General features: G+C 43.1%; 2 protein-coding genes across 5 annotated transcripts in view; both read right to left on the bottom strand.

Annotated features, from left to right (window-relative positions):
• Positions 1 to 6,755, bottom strand: part of LOC126986884 (uncharacterized) — a 30,932-nt gene extending 24,177 nt beyond the window's left edge. The window contains exon 1 of one of the 4 annotated variants that reach the window (XM_050843354.1): positions 6,575 to 6,755. In XM_050843354.1, the coding sequence (XP_050699311.1) occupies positions 6,575 to 6,652 (78 nt within the window). In that variant the 5' untranslated portion in view covers positions 6,653 to 6,755. Of the gene's footprint in view, positions 1 to 2,788; positions 2,982 to 3,078; positions 3,215 to 6,574 lie in introns of those variants that run through there. The other 3 variants (XM_050843355.1, XM_050843356.1, XM_050843357.1) reach the window with 3 other exon arrangements.
• Positions 6,756 to 11,716: 4,961 nt separating this feature from the next.
• On the bottom strand, positions 11,717 to 14,843 carry LOC126986886 (uncharacterized). Its single transcript, XM_050843361.1, has 2 exons — positions 13,955 to 14,843; positions 11,717 to 13,160 (listed from the first exon to the last, which is right to left on the bottom strand). Exons 1-2 carry the CDS (start codon positions 14,063 to 14,065, stop codon positions 11,784 to 11,786), a joined length of 1,488 nt encoding a protein of 495 aa, XP_050699318.1. The 5' UTR covers positions 14,066 to 14,843; the 3' UTR covers positions 11,717 to 11,783.
• Positions 14,844 to 15,301: the final 458 nt, after the last annotated feature.

Genomic DNA, 15,301 nt, shown 5'->3' with positions numbered 1-15,301 from the left:
AAGCCACTCATTAATTGGGGATTCACAACATGGCTTCCGTAACAAAAGATCCTGCTTATCAAACCTATTGACCTTTTATAGCGACCTATCCTCAGTTTATGACGTAACCAAATCATTGGACGTAGTCTATCTTGATTTCCAGAAAGCATTTGATAAAGTCCCACATCATAAATTACTTTATAAATTAAAGCAAATAGGTATTGACGGTGAAGTAAACCAATGGATCACGAATTGGTTGAGCAACAGACAACAAAGAGTGGTGATTGACGGATTTAACTCGGAGTGGGCACCGGTCACTAGCGGCGTCCCTCAGGGCTCAGTTCTTGGCTCAGTGCTCTTCATTATTTACATCAACGATGTGGATGTTGGACTCAATAATCGCATTAGTAAATTTGGAGACGACACAAAGATTGGTAACTCGGTTCTCACTGACGAAGACAGGCAAAGCCTCCAAGAGGATTTGCACAAAATTTCAGCTTGGTCGGATAGATGGGAGATGCCCTTAAACGTAGACAAGTGCCAGGTCCTTCAAGTTGGAACAAGAAATAAGAAGTTCAATTACGAAATGGGTGGCGTTAAACTCACAAGAGTTCAATGCGTTAAGGACCTGGGGGGTCAAAATCGCGTCAAACCTCAAATTCTCACATCAATGTATCGATGCAGCAAAAAAAGCGAACAGAATGTTGGGCTTCATTAAAAAGAAACTTTTTATTCAAGAATAAAGATGTAATACTTCCGCTCTACAATAGTTTAGTCAGACCCCACTTGGAATATTCGGTACAGTTTTGGCCTCCCCACCATGCAAAGGACATTGCTAAATTAGAAGGTGATCAGTGTCGGGCAACAAAAATGATCCCTTCCTTGCGCAACAAATCTTACGAAGAAAGGCTTTCTACCCTTAACATGTTCTCTCTTGAGAAACACCGCCTCCGAGGAAAACTGATCGAATGTTTTAAAATACTTAAGGGTTTCACGAATGTAGACAGAACAAAATTGTTTATGATCGATGACACTTTACAAACGAGGAACAATGGCATAAAACTTTTTTTTTTTTTTTTTTTTTTTACGTAGCTGCCTATTGCGCCGGTAGGCATTTTCCCAGTGGGGCCTGATGGTCGGCCCAAGGCTTCTTCCAGGTGGGGCCTGATGGTCGGCCCAGCCCGTTCTGGCGCAGGTGTGTTTATAGTGGCGCCATCTTGCATTGGCTCATGCTGCCCCCCGGAACTCGTTCTTGATTCGCTTGGACGGCTTCCTCTAGAGTCCGGGTTGACGGGTGGTCTTCAGGACAGCATGTGGGTAGTTTTAAGCCACTCAGCGGTGACTGAAAAATCTGAGGTGGTAGCGTGGGGATTCGAACCCGCGTCGTCCATCACGCGGTGAGTGTGGGCCCAGTACGCTACCAGTTCAGCCACCGCCTACCCTAAAATGTAGACAATTAAATTCAGACTGCACCAAATTTTTCTTCACCAACATTGTAGTGCGAGAATGGAATAAGCTCCCACCATCAGTGGTCCAGTGTAACACGATAGACTCCTTTAAAAACAAGCTCGACCAACACTTCATTGAACTTAATATTAACTATAGTAAATATGCAATGTTTTGGAGCCATCTGATTAATGTAGAATCACTTAGGTTGAAGGACAGACCACCTAGTCTGGACCATGGGGTCTGTGTGGTCTGATTTTCTTTGTAAATCTTTGTAAATTACCAGATGCCAGTTAAATGATAATTACCTGTCAGTTAAACTGGTCCAGGGGGGTTCTGGTTTGTGATCAGGTTATCAGTCCAATTCCAAGGCTTGATCTGCATTTCTTGAGCAAAAATTTTATCCACCAGAGACCTGCTAAGCCTATCCTGGCTTTCTCATGACTGCTAATTAGTACCTTCTATTGCTCACTCCCATAATGTTTACAGGATTGAAGCCACCAATCCCAAGCAAGAACAATAGTTGGTCACCAGCTGCTGCACCTCTGCAAGGTAACAGTCTCTTCCTAAATGAGTGGCTACCCTTAGGTCGCAGCAGATTAGGTTACTAATAGGTAAATGCTTGTGATTTTGCCACTACACTTTGAGCCAGTTCTCCAGTGATGAGCAATGGTTTTTAAATACTTTGAGCTAGTTTGACCCCCACCAAATGCCATAACTGGATATTCAGTTTCACAAATATAGCAGCTGATCAGTAGAATGATGACAACAATGACAGCCTCGTTCAATCCTGTAAAATACAAATATGTAAAAAATGTTATAACTCATACACTCCTTCAAATTGTTAAAACTGACACACTACTTCAAACTGTTGTTACAACTTTTTTTTTAATAGTAAAGGAAGCAGCTTAAGGGCCAAAAAAAAAGAAATGAAAAAATAATAACAATCACTACCCCTATAATAGAAAAAAAGTTTAGAAGAGTGGCCAAAGAGAGGTCAATTTCGGGAGACATGTCCCAGTACTCTCCTCTTGAAAGTGTTAAGTCGTAGGCAGAAGGAAATAAAGATGAAGGAAGATTGCTCCAGGGTTTACCAGTGTTAACTTACCTGGTGGGGCTCCCCTTTCCTGATCCAGTCATGCAATAACCGGGAGAACAGGCTCTTAAGAATTGACAATCTTAAATCAGAACAAGGGGTAACTGATTTTGGTGTATCAGACGGGGTGATGTAATAAAGCTGTTCAAAAAGCTGGAGAATAACATGAACAACACACACATATGAGGGATGAAATAGTGATGTTGGTTAACTCTTGAATAAGGGATTTGGACAGCAGGGATGAGCTTGACTATATAGAAACTTAACTGATTACTCCTCGAATTTCCAGTAATCACCTCTGCCTTTGTCTTAAGTCACACACATATTACATCCTTCATAGTTGACACCGAGGAATCCTTAATCCACGCGTGTCCTCAGTATGACAGGTCACAACTGGCGCGGCATTTGAAGCTTGGCGGAGCAGCAAAGAAATAGCACATATTTATATAGGTATATATTGTCTCTGGATCACTCGTCACACCTTCACGTACACACACGCTAACAGTCACACGTACCAAAATACAGAATGAAGTCAAAATCTGAAAGCTACTACATACCAGGGGATGTTGGTGTATTCAATGGCAAAACGTATGAGCGAGGAAAGACGGAGGCCAAAGGGGGTGGCACCGCGGCTTCCACGGCCCACATGTCACTGCAACGGTGCCACATTGTCGTACTCACTCAGCTTTTGCCGATTTCCGACACTAAAAACTGTCTCCTCCTTCCCAGTAACTGGCTTCATATATATTTGTCGTTAAAATGATCAATTATTAGTGTTTTTTGGCAATAGTTACGGGTAAAAAAAAAACGGTAAATACGATGTTCTATTATTATCTGGCAACGGTGCTACTGCGTGTTTTTCTTAGTAACGATGATTGCCGAATATGTACGACCCTTTCCCCCAAAGGACATATGAATATGTCAACATATGAACGTAAGGGGTCCGCAAAAAGCCCGCTGACCTATACTTGGCAGCCCCTGTCTACCTACCGCGAGTGGCAGTGTAGCATCTATCATCCGCCTCCCCCAAGCTTATCTAATCTCTTGAATGCATGTAGTAATCTATTTGCCACATGCAGCTACTACACGGCCACGTACCCAGCTTATTCCACTCGTCAGCTTCCCTGTATCCCACCTACTACTTCCTACCAAATCTTTTCATCCATAAGCTTATCTAACCTCTTTTTGAACACATTTAATATAGGCCTGCCTCTAACAATGACATGCATGATTGTGTAACACGGTTGGTTGACGTCGAGTCCAATATAAACTACTACATGCGTGTGGGTATGTTTTTTATAATTCCTGACCAAATACTTCCTTCTGTTTTCTCGTAATGAGTTTTGATCACAGTAGAGTTAGGTGAGATACACAGCACATCGATGTATTTAGTAATAGAATGACAAAGCACTCTTAGCCAGATGGCGAAAAATTCTGAAGAGTCAAGGTCGTGGGCACGAGCTTAGAGCATGCAGGTGATGTCGTTGCACACGTAGGCGCAACATCCACCTTTGGATTGAAATTTAGGATATAGATAGTAGGAGGGAACGGACTAGAGATTGCTGTCAGTAGCCTCAGAAACCTTTGTTTCGGTGAGGAAGAGAAGGTGAGGTTTAGAGGAGAGACGGCCGGTGTTCCACAGAATGAAAATTAGAACGAAGACCGCGAATGTTGCAGAAATTGATAAGAGAAGTTCGAGGAGTTATCAAGACACCTCTCAAGTCGGCAGCCAGAAGGGGAAGTCCTCCCTGGGGGAATTCGTGATCCCCCCCCAGGCGGGAACTCCGAGGCACTGCTGTTGTACGCCATTTTGAATTATGGGAAAAGGTGTGTATGTTGTGTGAATGTACAGTGTGGTGGGGATAGAGAGAGGATCTGTCCTCAGAAAGCATGCTGAACTACTCTCTGGTGTTGATGAGACAATTTAGGAAGCGGTCAGCGAGGACATGGGAAGGGTCTTTGGAGGGCTTCAGCACCCTCCTCACTTCCCATATATACCTCACCGGGAGTGGCTTGCGTCCGTTTCGGTAGGTGTCTCCAGGGGGGTTGGGGTGGGCGGAGCTTTGCTGGTGACCGGTTTCTCGCTCCCTGATCGTCGGAGTAAATAATATATATATATATATAAGCTTGTCTGCCTTATTTCTTCCTTTTTAGTTATTCAACTGTTTCACTATATGCACTAAGGATGTCATGTATGTACAGGTTTTCATAGAAAACCCCCAGCATTTCCTTGTCTTTACTCCGTAGAAGCTGAGAAGGAATGTTCCACCCCCCCCTTGATCCCTCACACTTCCTCTGTATAATGTTCATTATATTGTTGTGCTGGAAGCTTCCCCCGGGGTCTAGGGGCCTCTGGAAGACTCTGGGAGGAGCGAGCAGGGGGCGGGGACAAAGGCCCCGCCCGCGCCCCGCGGGGCCCGCGGCCAGGCGGGAAATGTTGCCAACTCGCACATATTTTTGCTACATGTTCTTGTATAGAGGTTTTTGCAGTTACGTCACGAAATAGCGTCGTCTGCACCTTGTGCGTCGTCTGCAAATCCGCTGGTGGTCACCTCCCCAGCAGAGTGAGCAGACGCACCACGTGTGCCCCATCCCCAAGTCACTACCCGCGGGCAAATGGCAGGACCTTCAGCATCATTTGTGTTAAGTGATTACGCGAGATCGCTTGAGAATGCTGTGAAGCTAAGATGCATCGTAAAAAATCAGTGCTTTTGAAGGAGGAGACTCATATGGTAGACTGGCTGTCTAGCTGGCTGGCTGGCAGGTTGCCTGGTGGGTTGATTGGCTGGCTGATTAGTAAACTGACTGTCTGTCTAACTGGCCAACTAGATGGCTGACGGGTTGATTGGATGACTGACTGGCTGGCTGGTTGAGTGGTTGATTAGTTGTTTGGCTGACTGTCTGGCTGGTCGGTTGACTGGCTGTCCCTCTGCCTGGCCGATCTCCTGTTGCTGACCAGTGATGCCCAGGTAGGCAGCACAGGCACAGGCAAACAGGTGAGGGCAAGTGACGACAGGTGAGGGCAGGTGACGGCAAGTCACCTTACACTACGCACTCTTGGTCACTTTCCTGTGTACGCATATCAGGGTTGCCAGATTTCCTTAGTGGAATTATCGTACTTTTCCCTCAAAATTATCGTTTTTCCCTTCAATTTATCGTACACTTATATCGTTTTTTGGCTAAATTATCGTATGTATTTTTACTACTAGAATTACACATGCTAAAATGCTAAAGTAATTTCACGTGTGAAATTTTGCACATTAATGTGAAAAGGAAGTAAAGTTGTGTTTAAGCCTTCTCCCGTCCTTATTTATTTATTTATTTTTTTAAGTGTAAGATACAAGAATTATCATTTGGCCAGTTTAAAAAGAAGGGGCTATAAAGAGACTCAACTAATGGGTTTACGGTCAGTTCGCCCACATGTCAGTTCGCCCTCAGTCAGTTCGCCTAAAAGTTGAGTCAGTTCGCCCACACTCAGGAGTCAGTTCGCCCACACTCAGGAGTCAGTTCGCCCACACTCGGGAGTCAGTTCGCCCACACTTAGGTTAATAAACTTAACCTAGCCTAAATAGTAACCTAACCTAAATAGTAACCTAACGCCACTAAATAGTAACCTAACACCGCTAAATAGTAACCTAACGCCGCTAAATAGTAGCATATCGCGGCTAAATAGTAACCTAACGCCGCTAGATAGTAACCTATCGCCGCTAAATAATAACCTAACGCCGCTCAGGTTACAACTCTGAGTGGGCGAACTGACTCCACCTTGTGGGCGAAATGACTCCACTGAGTGGGCGAACTGACTTTGGGCGAAATGACCTTTCGGCGTGGGCGAACTGACATGTGGGCGAAATGACCGGATACCAACTAATGCATGTACAAGTAATGCAAATTTCGATTAAACACAGTATTATGTTTTAGTGGTTATAATAGATAGATTAAACTTGCCAACAGTTATTATGTAAACCCTTACCCGTATTTTAGAGTTTCATGTTTTTCACAAGAATAAATACAACTGTAAAATAACAGCGACCTACACCTCTACATGCCTACCTTTTTCCGTTTGTGCGAAGTTCCAGGAGTTTCCCTGCCACTGTTATCACTGTCACTCGACTCACTCATGATGATCATGTAACTAAGAATGAGGGCAGTCACACTGTCACAGTGATCGAGTTAATGATAGAGCGTGACGAGTGACTGTGTGGCACAGTGTGACAGCAGCGTGGTGGTGCCGACTGCCGCAGAGCGCAGACTAACGAATAACATACGTACGAAGACTTATGTCGATCACACAGGAATGTACAAGTAACGCACACGTATTGAACAGGTCGGGTACGGCGACAGAGTGCCGTACGATGGTACGGGAACACACACACACGTGATATTTTATATTATACTTTTTATATTATATTTCAGATGTTTTTCTGCTGACTGATCACAGTTTACTATTATTTTCTAGTGATTTTCTCAAAATTATCGTACTTTATCGTACAATTTGACCAAATTATGGTACAAAACGTACGATAATGAGAATCACTATCGTATATCGTACTTGGGGCAAAATAATCGTACTTGTACGATAATTATCGTACGAATGGCAACCCTGACGCATATACTCCACCCAGCACTGAGCTCTGTCCCTCTGTGCACTTAGCCTCCACTGAATTTCCTTTCCTATTTTCTTCCCCTGCTTGAGCGCCGCCATGCGTGTTTACCTCCGCCAGCTCATGTAAATCCCGTTCCAGAGTAATCCCCCGCCACACAGTAAGCTAGGGGACCCGGGGAATACCTAAATGAGTGTTACCTCATGTAATAATCTGCATGATCAGTCTTGCCTGTAATATTTACCTCTGACAAAATGAGGACTGCAGAGTCGAGATGAAGCAGACGGCCGCCAGTTTTCCCTCCTCACAGCTGCTATCCACTTCCCCCGCTCCTCTGGATTCGCTAGAAATCTATAAAATGACACAGCATCTCTCCCGTGTCGGTTAGAACATGCAACCGCACAACATACGAATCCCATGACGAACACCCAGAGCACTTGTGCAGCCGCCACCAAGGTTTGCTTTGATAAGTGACTACCACCACTGACCACCAAGATGGCCGTGCAGGCCCGCGCTACCCCCGCACCCCCACTAATGACGTCAGCTGCAAAACCTCTATAATCGAATATATACTGTAACGTTCTAGACTGTACAGTTCGGTATATATATAAGAGAAGAGGAATGTTATGCCGGACGTATTACTTGGGTTCCGTGTCGCCGTCACAAGACTCCGCGGGAGGGAGATATGTAAACACATTGCACAGCTTCTGTTTAATATTCTTCCTTAGTAGTACAATTCACTCTTGACTCTTCACTGGCCACTAGCTTGCTATGACTGGAACTAACTCCTCTCGCCCTCTTCTCCTAAATATATATATATATATATATATACCGAACAGTACAGTCTAGACTCTAGAACGTTACAGTATATATTCGATTATACAAGAACATGTAGCAAAAATATGTGCGAGTTGGCAACACGTCCCACCTGGCGCCTGGCCGCGGGCCCCGCGGGGAGCGGGCGGGGCCTTGCTCCCCGCCCCCACTGCTCGCTCCTCCCAGAGTCTTCCAGAGGCCCCTAGACCCCGGGGGAATCTACCAGCACAACACTATATTGACCATGGTCTTACTTTTAATGTAGAAGCATGCACAGCCTTCTGTGTAGAGCGTCTCAGATGTGATCAAAACTCACTACGAGAAAACAGAAGGAAGTATTGGGGCAGGAATTAGAAAAACTTACCCACACGCAAGTAATAGTCTATATTTGACTCGACGTCAACCAACCGTGTTACACTGTTAGAGGTATATTAACCAGTAAGTGGAGAAAATGCAACATACATGTCAGGCACCAATTGCTGAAAGGGGTTGGTTACATGTTTTTAGGGAGAGAAATGGTTGTGGAGTGGTGGAGATGTCTTGATCACCAGAGATGAAAAAAAAAGACTTACAAGAGTGGATTAAATAAAATAACTCCTGTAAGAGAGAGAGAGAGAGAGAGAGAGAGAGAGAGAGAGAGAGAGAGAGAGAGAGAGAGAGAGAGAGATTGAATGAGAATGAGAGAGATCGAATGAGAATGAGATCGAATGAGAATAATGAGAGATAATGAGAGAATGAGAAACAGAACAAACTTTAAACTTTTAAAAACATTGTATCGAAGTGCTGGTTACAGAGGTGTGACGGAGGGTGAAGCTTAATTATTCATCTGATCAAAATATATCTACATGTTGCAAGCATGTTTCACCGAGGCTAACAAATGAACACAGTTTTCTCACTCTGTATTATACTGAACCATATACATTGTAAAATATGGGTGAGTTTACACATTAATGCTATGCTTTGCCTGCCTCTGCTACACAGGATGTTTGTATATTTTTCAATGCTTAACAGTTGTTTTCTGGCTTGTACTGATAACGACGCATTAAAGGAAGTAAGGTAGTGTACCTCATGATGATACATTTATATTTAATGTTATGCATATATAATTAGGATGCAAATTAAAACATGATGCAGCCAGTTAATAGCACCAAACAAAAATGACATATGACACACTAGTCCCAATGTTACTATGAAAAGTTTTTAAGGTGTGAAAGGGATCGCTCTTCAGACATGCAAAAGCAGAGCATACAATGCACTTGTCTTAGTAAACGCATAGCATAGTTAGGAAATTGTATGACTGATAAAAGGACATTAACAAGTGCAGTTACTGATCAACATACATAGTGGACAGACAAGGAGTGTGCACAGCCTGGTTAGCTTGCTAATGTATGAGGGGTCCTAATAACAACAGCTTAGGATTAATGCTCCTGTATATACACAAAAATCAATTTTAATAGTTAATGTACATGCAGCACAATCAAAACAGAAATTGAATATACCCAATCTGCACCCTAAGTAAAAACATATATATAATTGAAATGCATAACTTATGCAATGATGCCTTAGGTAGACATAATGGAGGTTAAAATACATACATTTTCGCTTTTTTTTTTTTCTGTACGAAAAATTAGTTTGTACATCATAAACCTAAATCAAACAGCTATCTACAAATACTGCAAAAAAATAGCTTCCTTTTTGTATGTATGGAGTTACATATCTAGCTTACAAATAGGTAAATCTATCAAACTATGCCTTAGATGCCCTGTTCACTCTGGGAACTCCGGTTGAGGGGATATATATTGATGTCTCCAGTTCTTGTTTCTGCAACATTCATGCACACTCTTCCACCTCTCTCATGCATTCTTGTCCTGTTAATCTGCCAAGCGCATGATGTCTGGCCTCTTGTAGTCTCCTTCTATCCTTGTGTGTGTGAACTTGTGATTTCCCTGCTGCCACTTAGTCTCTAATTTGACTCCCACACCCTCTTCACAATACCACCTTCCTGTGCTCTCAGAACATGCCTACACCCCCTCAATGAAGCAAATCCATTCAACCACTCCATGCCTTTTACTTTCTCACCCATACTACATATTATGGGATGCCACATTAATAATACACATCTTCTCAAGTAACTCCATTTCAATTGCACATATATTTCATGCCCATGCTCTCGAGGCAGGTGTCTAAGTTGGCAGAACTATACAGTCTTACTCCCTTTTAATCTCTAAGCTTACACTTCTAATGATTTTCTGACTACTCCTAAAACTTACCCTCACTTTACTGTCCTCTCTCACTTATCCCTCCATGCTTCCATACACAGGTAACTTTTCCTAAATATTTAAATTCCTCCACCTCCATCATCTTCTCCCCTCCTCCCCTTAATTTATCTCAACCCTAGTTACACTCAGTCTGTGGTGTAAGGTGCTACAAAAGCAATTAATTCAGCCTGTTCTCACTTGAAACAGCAAGTTACTTACTCTTTGCAGCTTCTCCCTGAGAATTCTCCTAAAATTCCTAAGAAAACTCATCAACTACTTTTTGCAGATAATACACTTTTGGCCAACAAGACAGTTCCATCTGCAAACAAACTTGGCATTAGAGACTGCTTCATACTCTAATATACCCATATATGTATGTCTTAAAGAGTCAAGATGTCATCACACCCTCACTCAAACCTATCCCAAAACTCTTGCTCACTGAATTATACTAAGTACCTTCTCTTAGTCACTGGATGGAAAAAAATAAAAGCTTATTCCTTTCAGAAAACAGCCTCTATGCCTCAGATTTTTAAGATACCCTACAGGGCTCTACTTGTCTAACCTATCATAAACACTTCTGTATCCATGAATGTAGCATACTGTTTCCTTTCCTTACCAAGATCATTTTCTACTATAATTTTAGAGACATATATTATCAATGCATCCCTTGATAAACAATCCTTGCTCTTCACTTACAATTCCCTCGATAGCTACTCCAGTAGATGTATCAAGGGCAAATTCTTTCTTGTATACATGAAAAAGGAAATAGATTTTAACAGCAACTGTCTCTATACAGTAAATAAAAACAATTAAGTTGGTGGCACATGTTATAGCTGTGAGTGGCCTTGGTTCTCATCTCAATTTCATTCCCCCTTGAGCAAGAGGTGACTAAGAACCCATTACCTTGGGTGTGACATATGAGTTAACAAAGTTTACCTTCCCCAGGTTTCCTAATTAATGCATCCATTTTTCAACCAGCCCAAAAGGCAGGATGAGCACCTGGGTGAGCTGAGTCAACTGCCTGGGCCGGAATTCCAACCCTGGCTTGTTGATTTCTAGTTAGGCATGCTAACCAGTAACCACTACCCTATGGAGGCACATGTATATGGTGATAGGTATACAAAAATTGATCACAAAAACCAAGGATTTGATCAGTAAAGATGAGCTACTTTAAAGGAGCATGTGGGCTGGCAAAGTGGGATGGAATGAATAAAGATGTATTTAGCAGATAAATTGAGGATATGAGAGCAAAAGGTGAAGTGTGATGCAGTGCAATGGGTGATTCAAAATTCGCTGACGCAGTTCGAGAATGCAGAATGGTGATTTTGTGAGGGTGGCAGGGAGAATGCCAGTAATGTGGTTGATAAGGCTGAAGAATTTATGAGATAGAGGTTAAAGGGGAAGTGTTAGTTGCCGAAAAGGAGTGTATGATGAGACTAAACTGAAGACAAATGTTGTGAAGACCTCCTCCAGCAGAGTTAATGGACGAAATGGTGGATTAGAACTAGAGACAGACAGATAGATGATACAGTTTAAATTCAGGTACATTTAATAAAAAAAAATGAAGGTCAATTTGCAATTGATCTAACTTAAAACAGACAACCTTGGATCTAGCAAGGCAAAATCATTTAGACTTGCCAGACAATCTAAGGGAATATCCACTGGCTTTGTCTGATCATTGTTCAACAAGGGCCGCCCATGGAAGAGCCACCCATCTTTCCTACCATCACTCTCTGCTTCACTGTCCTCAAGACTCTCACCGAGGGCTTTGTGATTATTATCCTTCCGAGTACGACCCCAATTCTTTACCTCCCACTTACTCCCATGAGCCCAGTGATTACATTCTTTTGGTAAACCTGACACAGAAACCATCTTCCACACCAGATGTGACGGTTGACTCCCTGTCTTGGCTTTATGATCAACCTGGGTACTTTTATCCTTTTTAATAATCAGAACTGTCTGAACTTCCTTTTCAATAGATGCTGATGACAAATGACCATGTCCCTGAAAACGAGTCTGGGTCCCTGAACTTTTGGTCTGTGGTGCTCCAGAGTTCAGCAAAAATTCTGTCTGAACTCCTTGTTCAGCTTTTCGAGGAAGCTTGACCTGAGCCCACTTGTTTAAATAGATTCCTAGCTTCCTTGGTGTCACCTGCATACTAGCATCTACTTGAGTAACACCTCTACCTTCAGGGCTCTTGAAAGAAAGGTATGTTTCAGTAGGGATTTTATCTTTGATAAAAGTGCTTTTCTTCTGACAAGCATTGTGTATTTTTCTGAGTCCTTTATCTTCACCAGGGTTGTGCTTTTTGTGGTAATTCTGGCTTGCTTCTACAAGACTTCCCTCTTTATTTTGAGGAGACTCCTCGGAGGTCTTATTACTATTTTTTTGTGGACTTTTATCTTTATGTAGACTATATTGTTTCCATGAAACATAACTAGATGCAGGAGGTGTTTTGCTTTCATTCATGCTATTTCCTTTAGGAGATTTAATGTTATATTCTAAGGTGTCTTTAGTTACAATGACATCAGTGTGTGTTGAAGGAGAACTACTTGCCTGGGGGAGGGTGTTCTCATGGGAACTCTTACTCTGGGGAGTGGGTTTTACATCAAGATTTCTGTCTCCTATGAGATTACTTTTGGGGGAGTTGTGGTTTACTTCTGATTTATTTCTACCATCACTAATTACATTTTTGACTGCATAATTCTTTCCCCCTAAATTGATTTCTGTTCCTTTTACTTGTTCTTCAGTCAGCTGAGGGTCAGCATTCTCTTCTGCCTCATCAGCAAAGTCACATTCAGCAAACTTTTCACTTGATGTCCCTTGAAGTAAGTGAAGACTCACAGAATCCAGCATAGGAGTTGCCTGACCATGGAGGATTTTGAGGGAGGCGAGAAGGATCCACTGATCCCACGGCCTAGAGGTGCAATAAGCACGGCGCAGCAGGATACTTGTTGTGAGCTGAAAATACCTGATATCTAGTTTTGGCTCAATACTGGTCAAAATGAAAATATTTAACATCTAATGCTTAGGTTCACTTCAATATTTACACAGTTCAACATATATCATGACCATAAAAACTAAACAGCATATCTAGTATTCATCTCCTCAAATAGTTTGACATACTGATAATAAAAACTCAACATCATTGATGATTAATCTCATGTGGCAATTTTAAATCTTGCATGCTGACAGCATTGCAGTAAAAGATTCGGTTTATGCAACCCTTCCACTTCTTGTTCCTTTTTTAATTAACTGTTCTCCTGTTATCATCTATGTCTTCTAGGGGTGCCGCTAGGAATTTTGGGCTCCATGAAAAGAATCTTTGCAGGGCCCCCAACACAGTGGCAAAAATTTTTGATGCTATTTTACATAAAACTATGCATTTTGATGGTAATTTTTACTACCATTCCCATATTTTTGAAAAGAGAACGACAGTTGACATGTACTGTTCCTGTTCTGGGCCCCTCTCATTCATGGGGCCCTAGAATCCTCCTTTTCCCCCCTTATTGGCACCCCTGATGTCTTCTACTAACCTTCAAGCTCCCTGAAAAAACATAAGAGAATGTAAAGCTCAAAACACACCGAATATTTATCTCCCACGGTAATCCAATTCTTCCCCCGCACCAGGCATTCCTCCCTTCCCCCCTGGCTAGCATTCCGTCTTCGTCATCAGCCAGTCATGGGCCATCACATGGGTTTACCACCGAGTCTGTCCGTCCCCAGCAGCCCCTAACCTTTCCCTGCTGGCTTACCCTCGCCGCTATGTCAGCAGTCACCCCCGGGGGCAGGATCAGGGGCACCAGGCCGGGATGGAGATTATCCGGGTCCTGGCGAGACTCCTGGCCCTGCAGACACTCGGCCATGGCCGGGCAGTGGCCTGTGGGTGCCTGTGGGTGCCGCGCGTGGCCTGGCTCGCCCCGCCACAGCTACTCGAGACGAGGCTCGGCGACGGCGAGGCCTCGCGCCCCGCACCACCGGCGTGAAGGCTCAACAGCTGCTGGCCTTTTAGGAGTATTGTGGCCGTTTGCGTCACTATAACATAAGTATCACCACAGGTTACGCTATAGGATATTACGAACCCATTGAGGGGTCTTGCTGTGCGTGACTCGCCTGCCTCAAAGCGGTGTTGACCGTGTTGTAGGAACAAGCTCGCACCCGCAAAATAGCTCGTGGAGAGGCAGCTTGCTTGTTTATCCTTTATCTCACTCACTGCTATCGTTTACTTTGCCTGTTTCGGTTCCAATACATGACAAATACATCAGAAAATAACATTTTTAATCAAGAGAAGGGTTAATAACAAACGAACAGAGCTGATTTTAGAAAGAATTACACCACTTGCTTGTTTGGTTTGTTGGTTGTTTTCTTGCGGGCAATATCAACCATCACAAAAATCACAAGTGGTCGAACTAGAACAAAACCAGGCAAATTAATGTGTTTTCCTCTAGGAGGAAGAATACTTCCTCCAAGGTTTTCCTGCTGTGTATTCACCACTGCGCATGAGTGGTTAACATCAGAGCGACTTATTTCTGCAAGGAGATATTTCTCGCACCACAGGCTGAAAGCGATTGACTGATTTTACGAGTTATAATATAATAATGATCTTGATTTTCACATTTTTTATAAAAGGCTAATAATTATTTGCATTTTTCTTTCCATTATAAAACGTAACGTTGTTTATCGAGTCGTGTAGGGGTACACAGCACTAAAGTTCACAGAGCAGCAAGGAGGTTCACCCGGGAACTTCATCATTTCAGTGAGGGCGGCCGTAGGGGTGCGGGTGACTGCAGTGAAAACTTTTAGCCGGGCTACAGGATGGCAATCACCACCAGCAAAGGTGAGGACAAGTAATGCACTGCTAAGTCACATTTAGAGACATCAAGGTTCAAGGACAATACTTTTCCATCTCATGATCTCAGCATATTAGTACGTGACAGCTGCCTCGCGCAGGTTAAATACCCCGCCATGCTGGGGCTGGCGTCCACTGCTGTTACATCGTTACTATGTAATTACGGTTAAATTACCAGACAACAAATGTTTGCTGCTGGACTTCACATTATCCCAGCATTGTTACGGGGCGCGGGGGAGCTCAGTGGATGCTC

Source organism: Eriocheir sinensis, chromosome 63 (assembly GCF_024679095.1).
Source record: "Eriocheir sinensis breed Jianghai 21 chromosome 63, ASM2467909v1, whole genome shotgun sequence".
Taxonomy (NCBI): Eukaryota; Metazoa; Arthropoda; class Malacostraca; order Decapoda; family Varunidae; genus Eriocheir; species Eriocheir sinensis.
The sequence above is the reverse complement of the archived record's forward strand: the minus strand, read 5'-3'. Positions and strand labels throughout refer to the sequence as shown.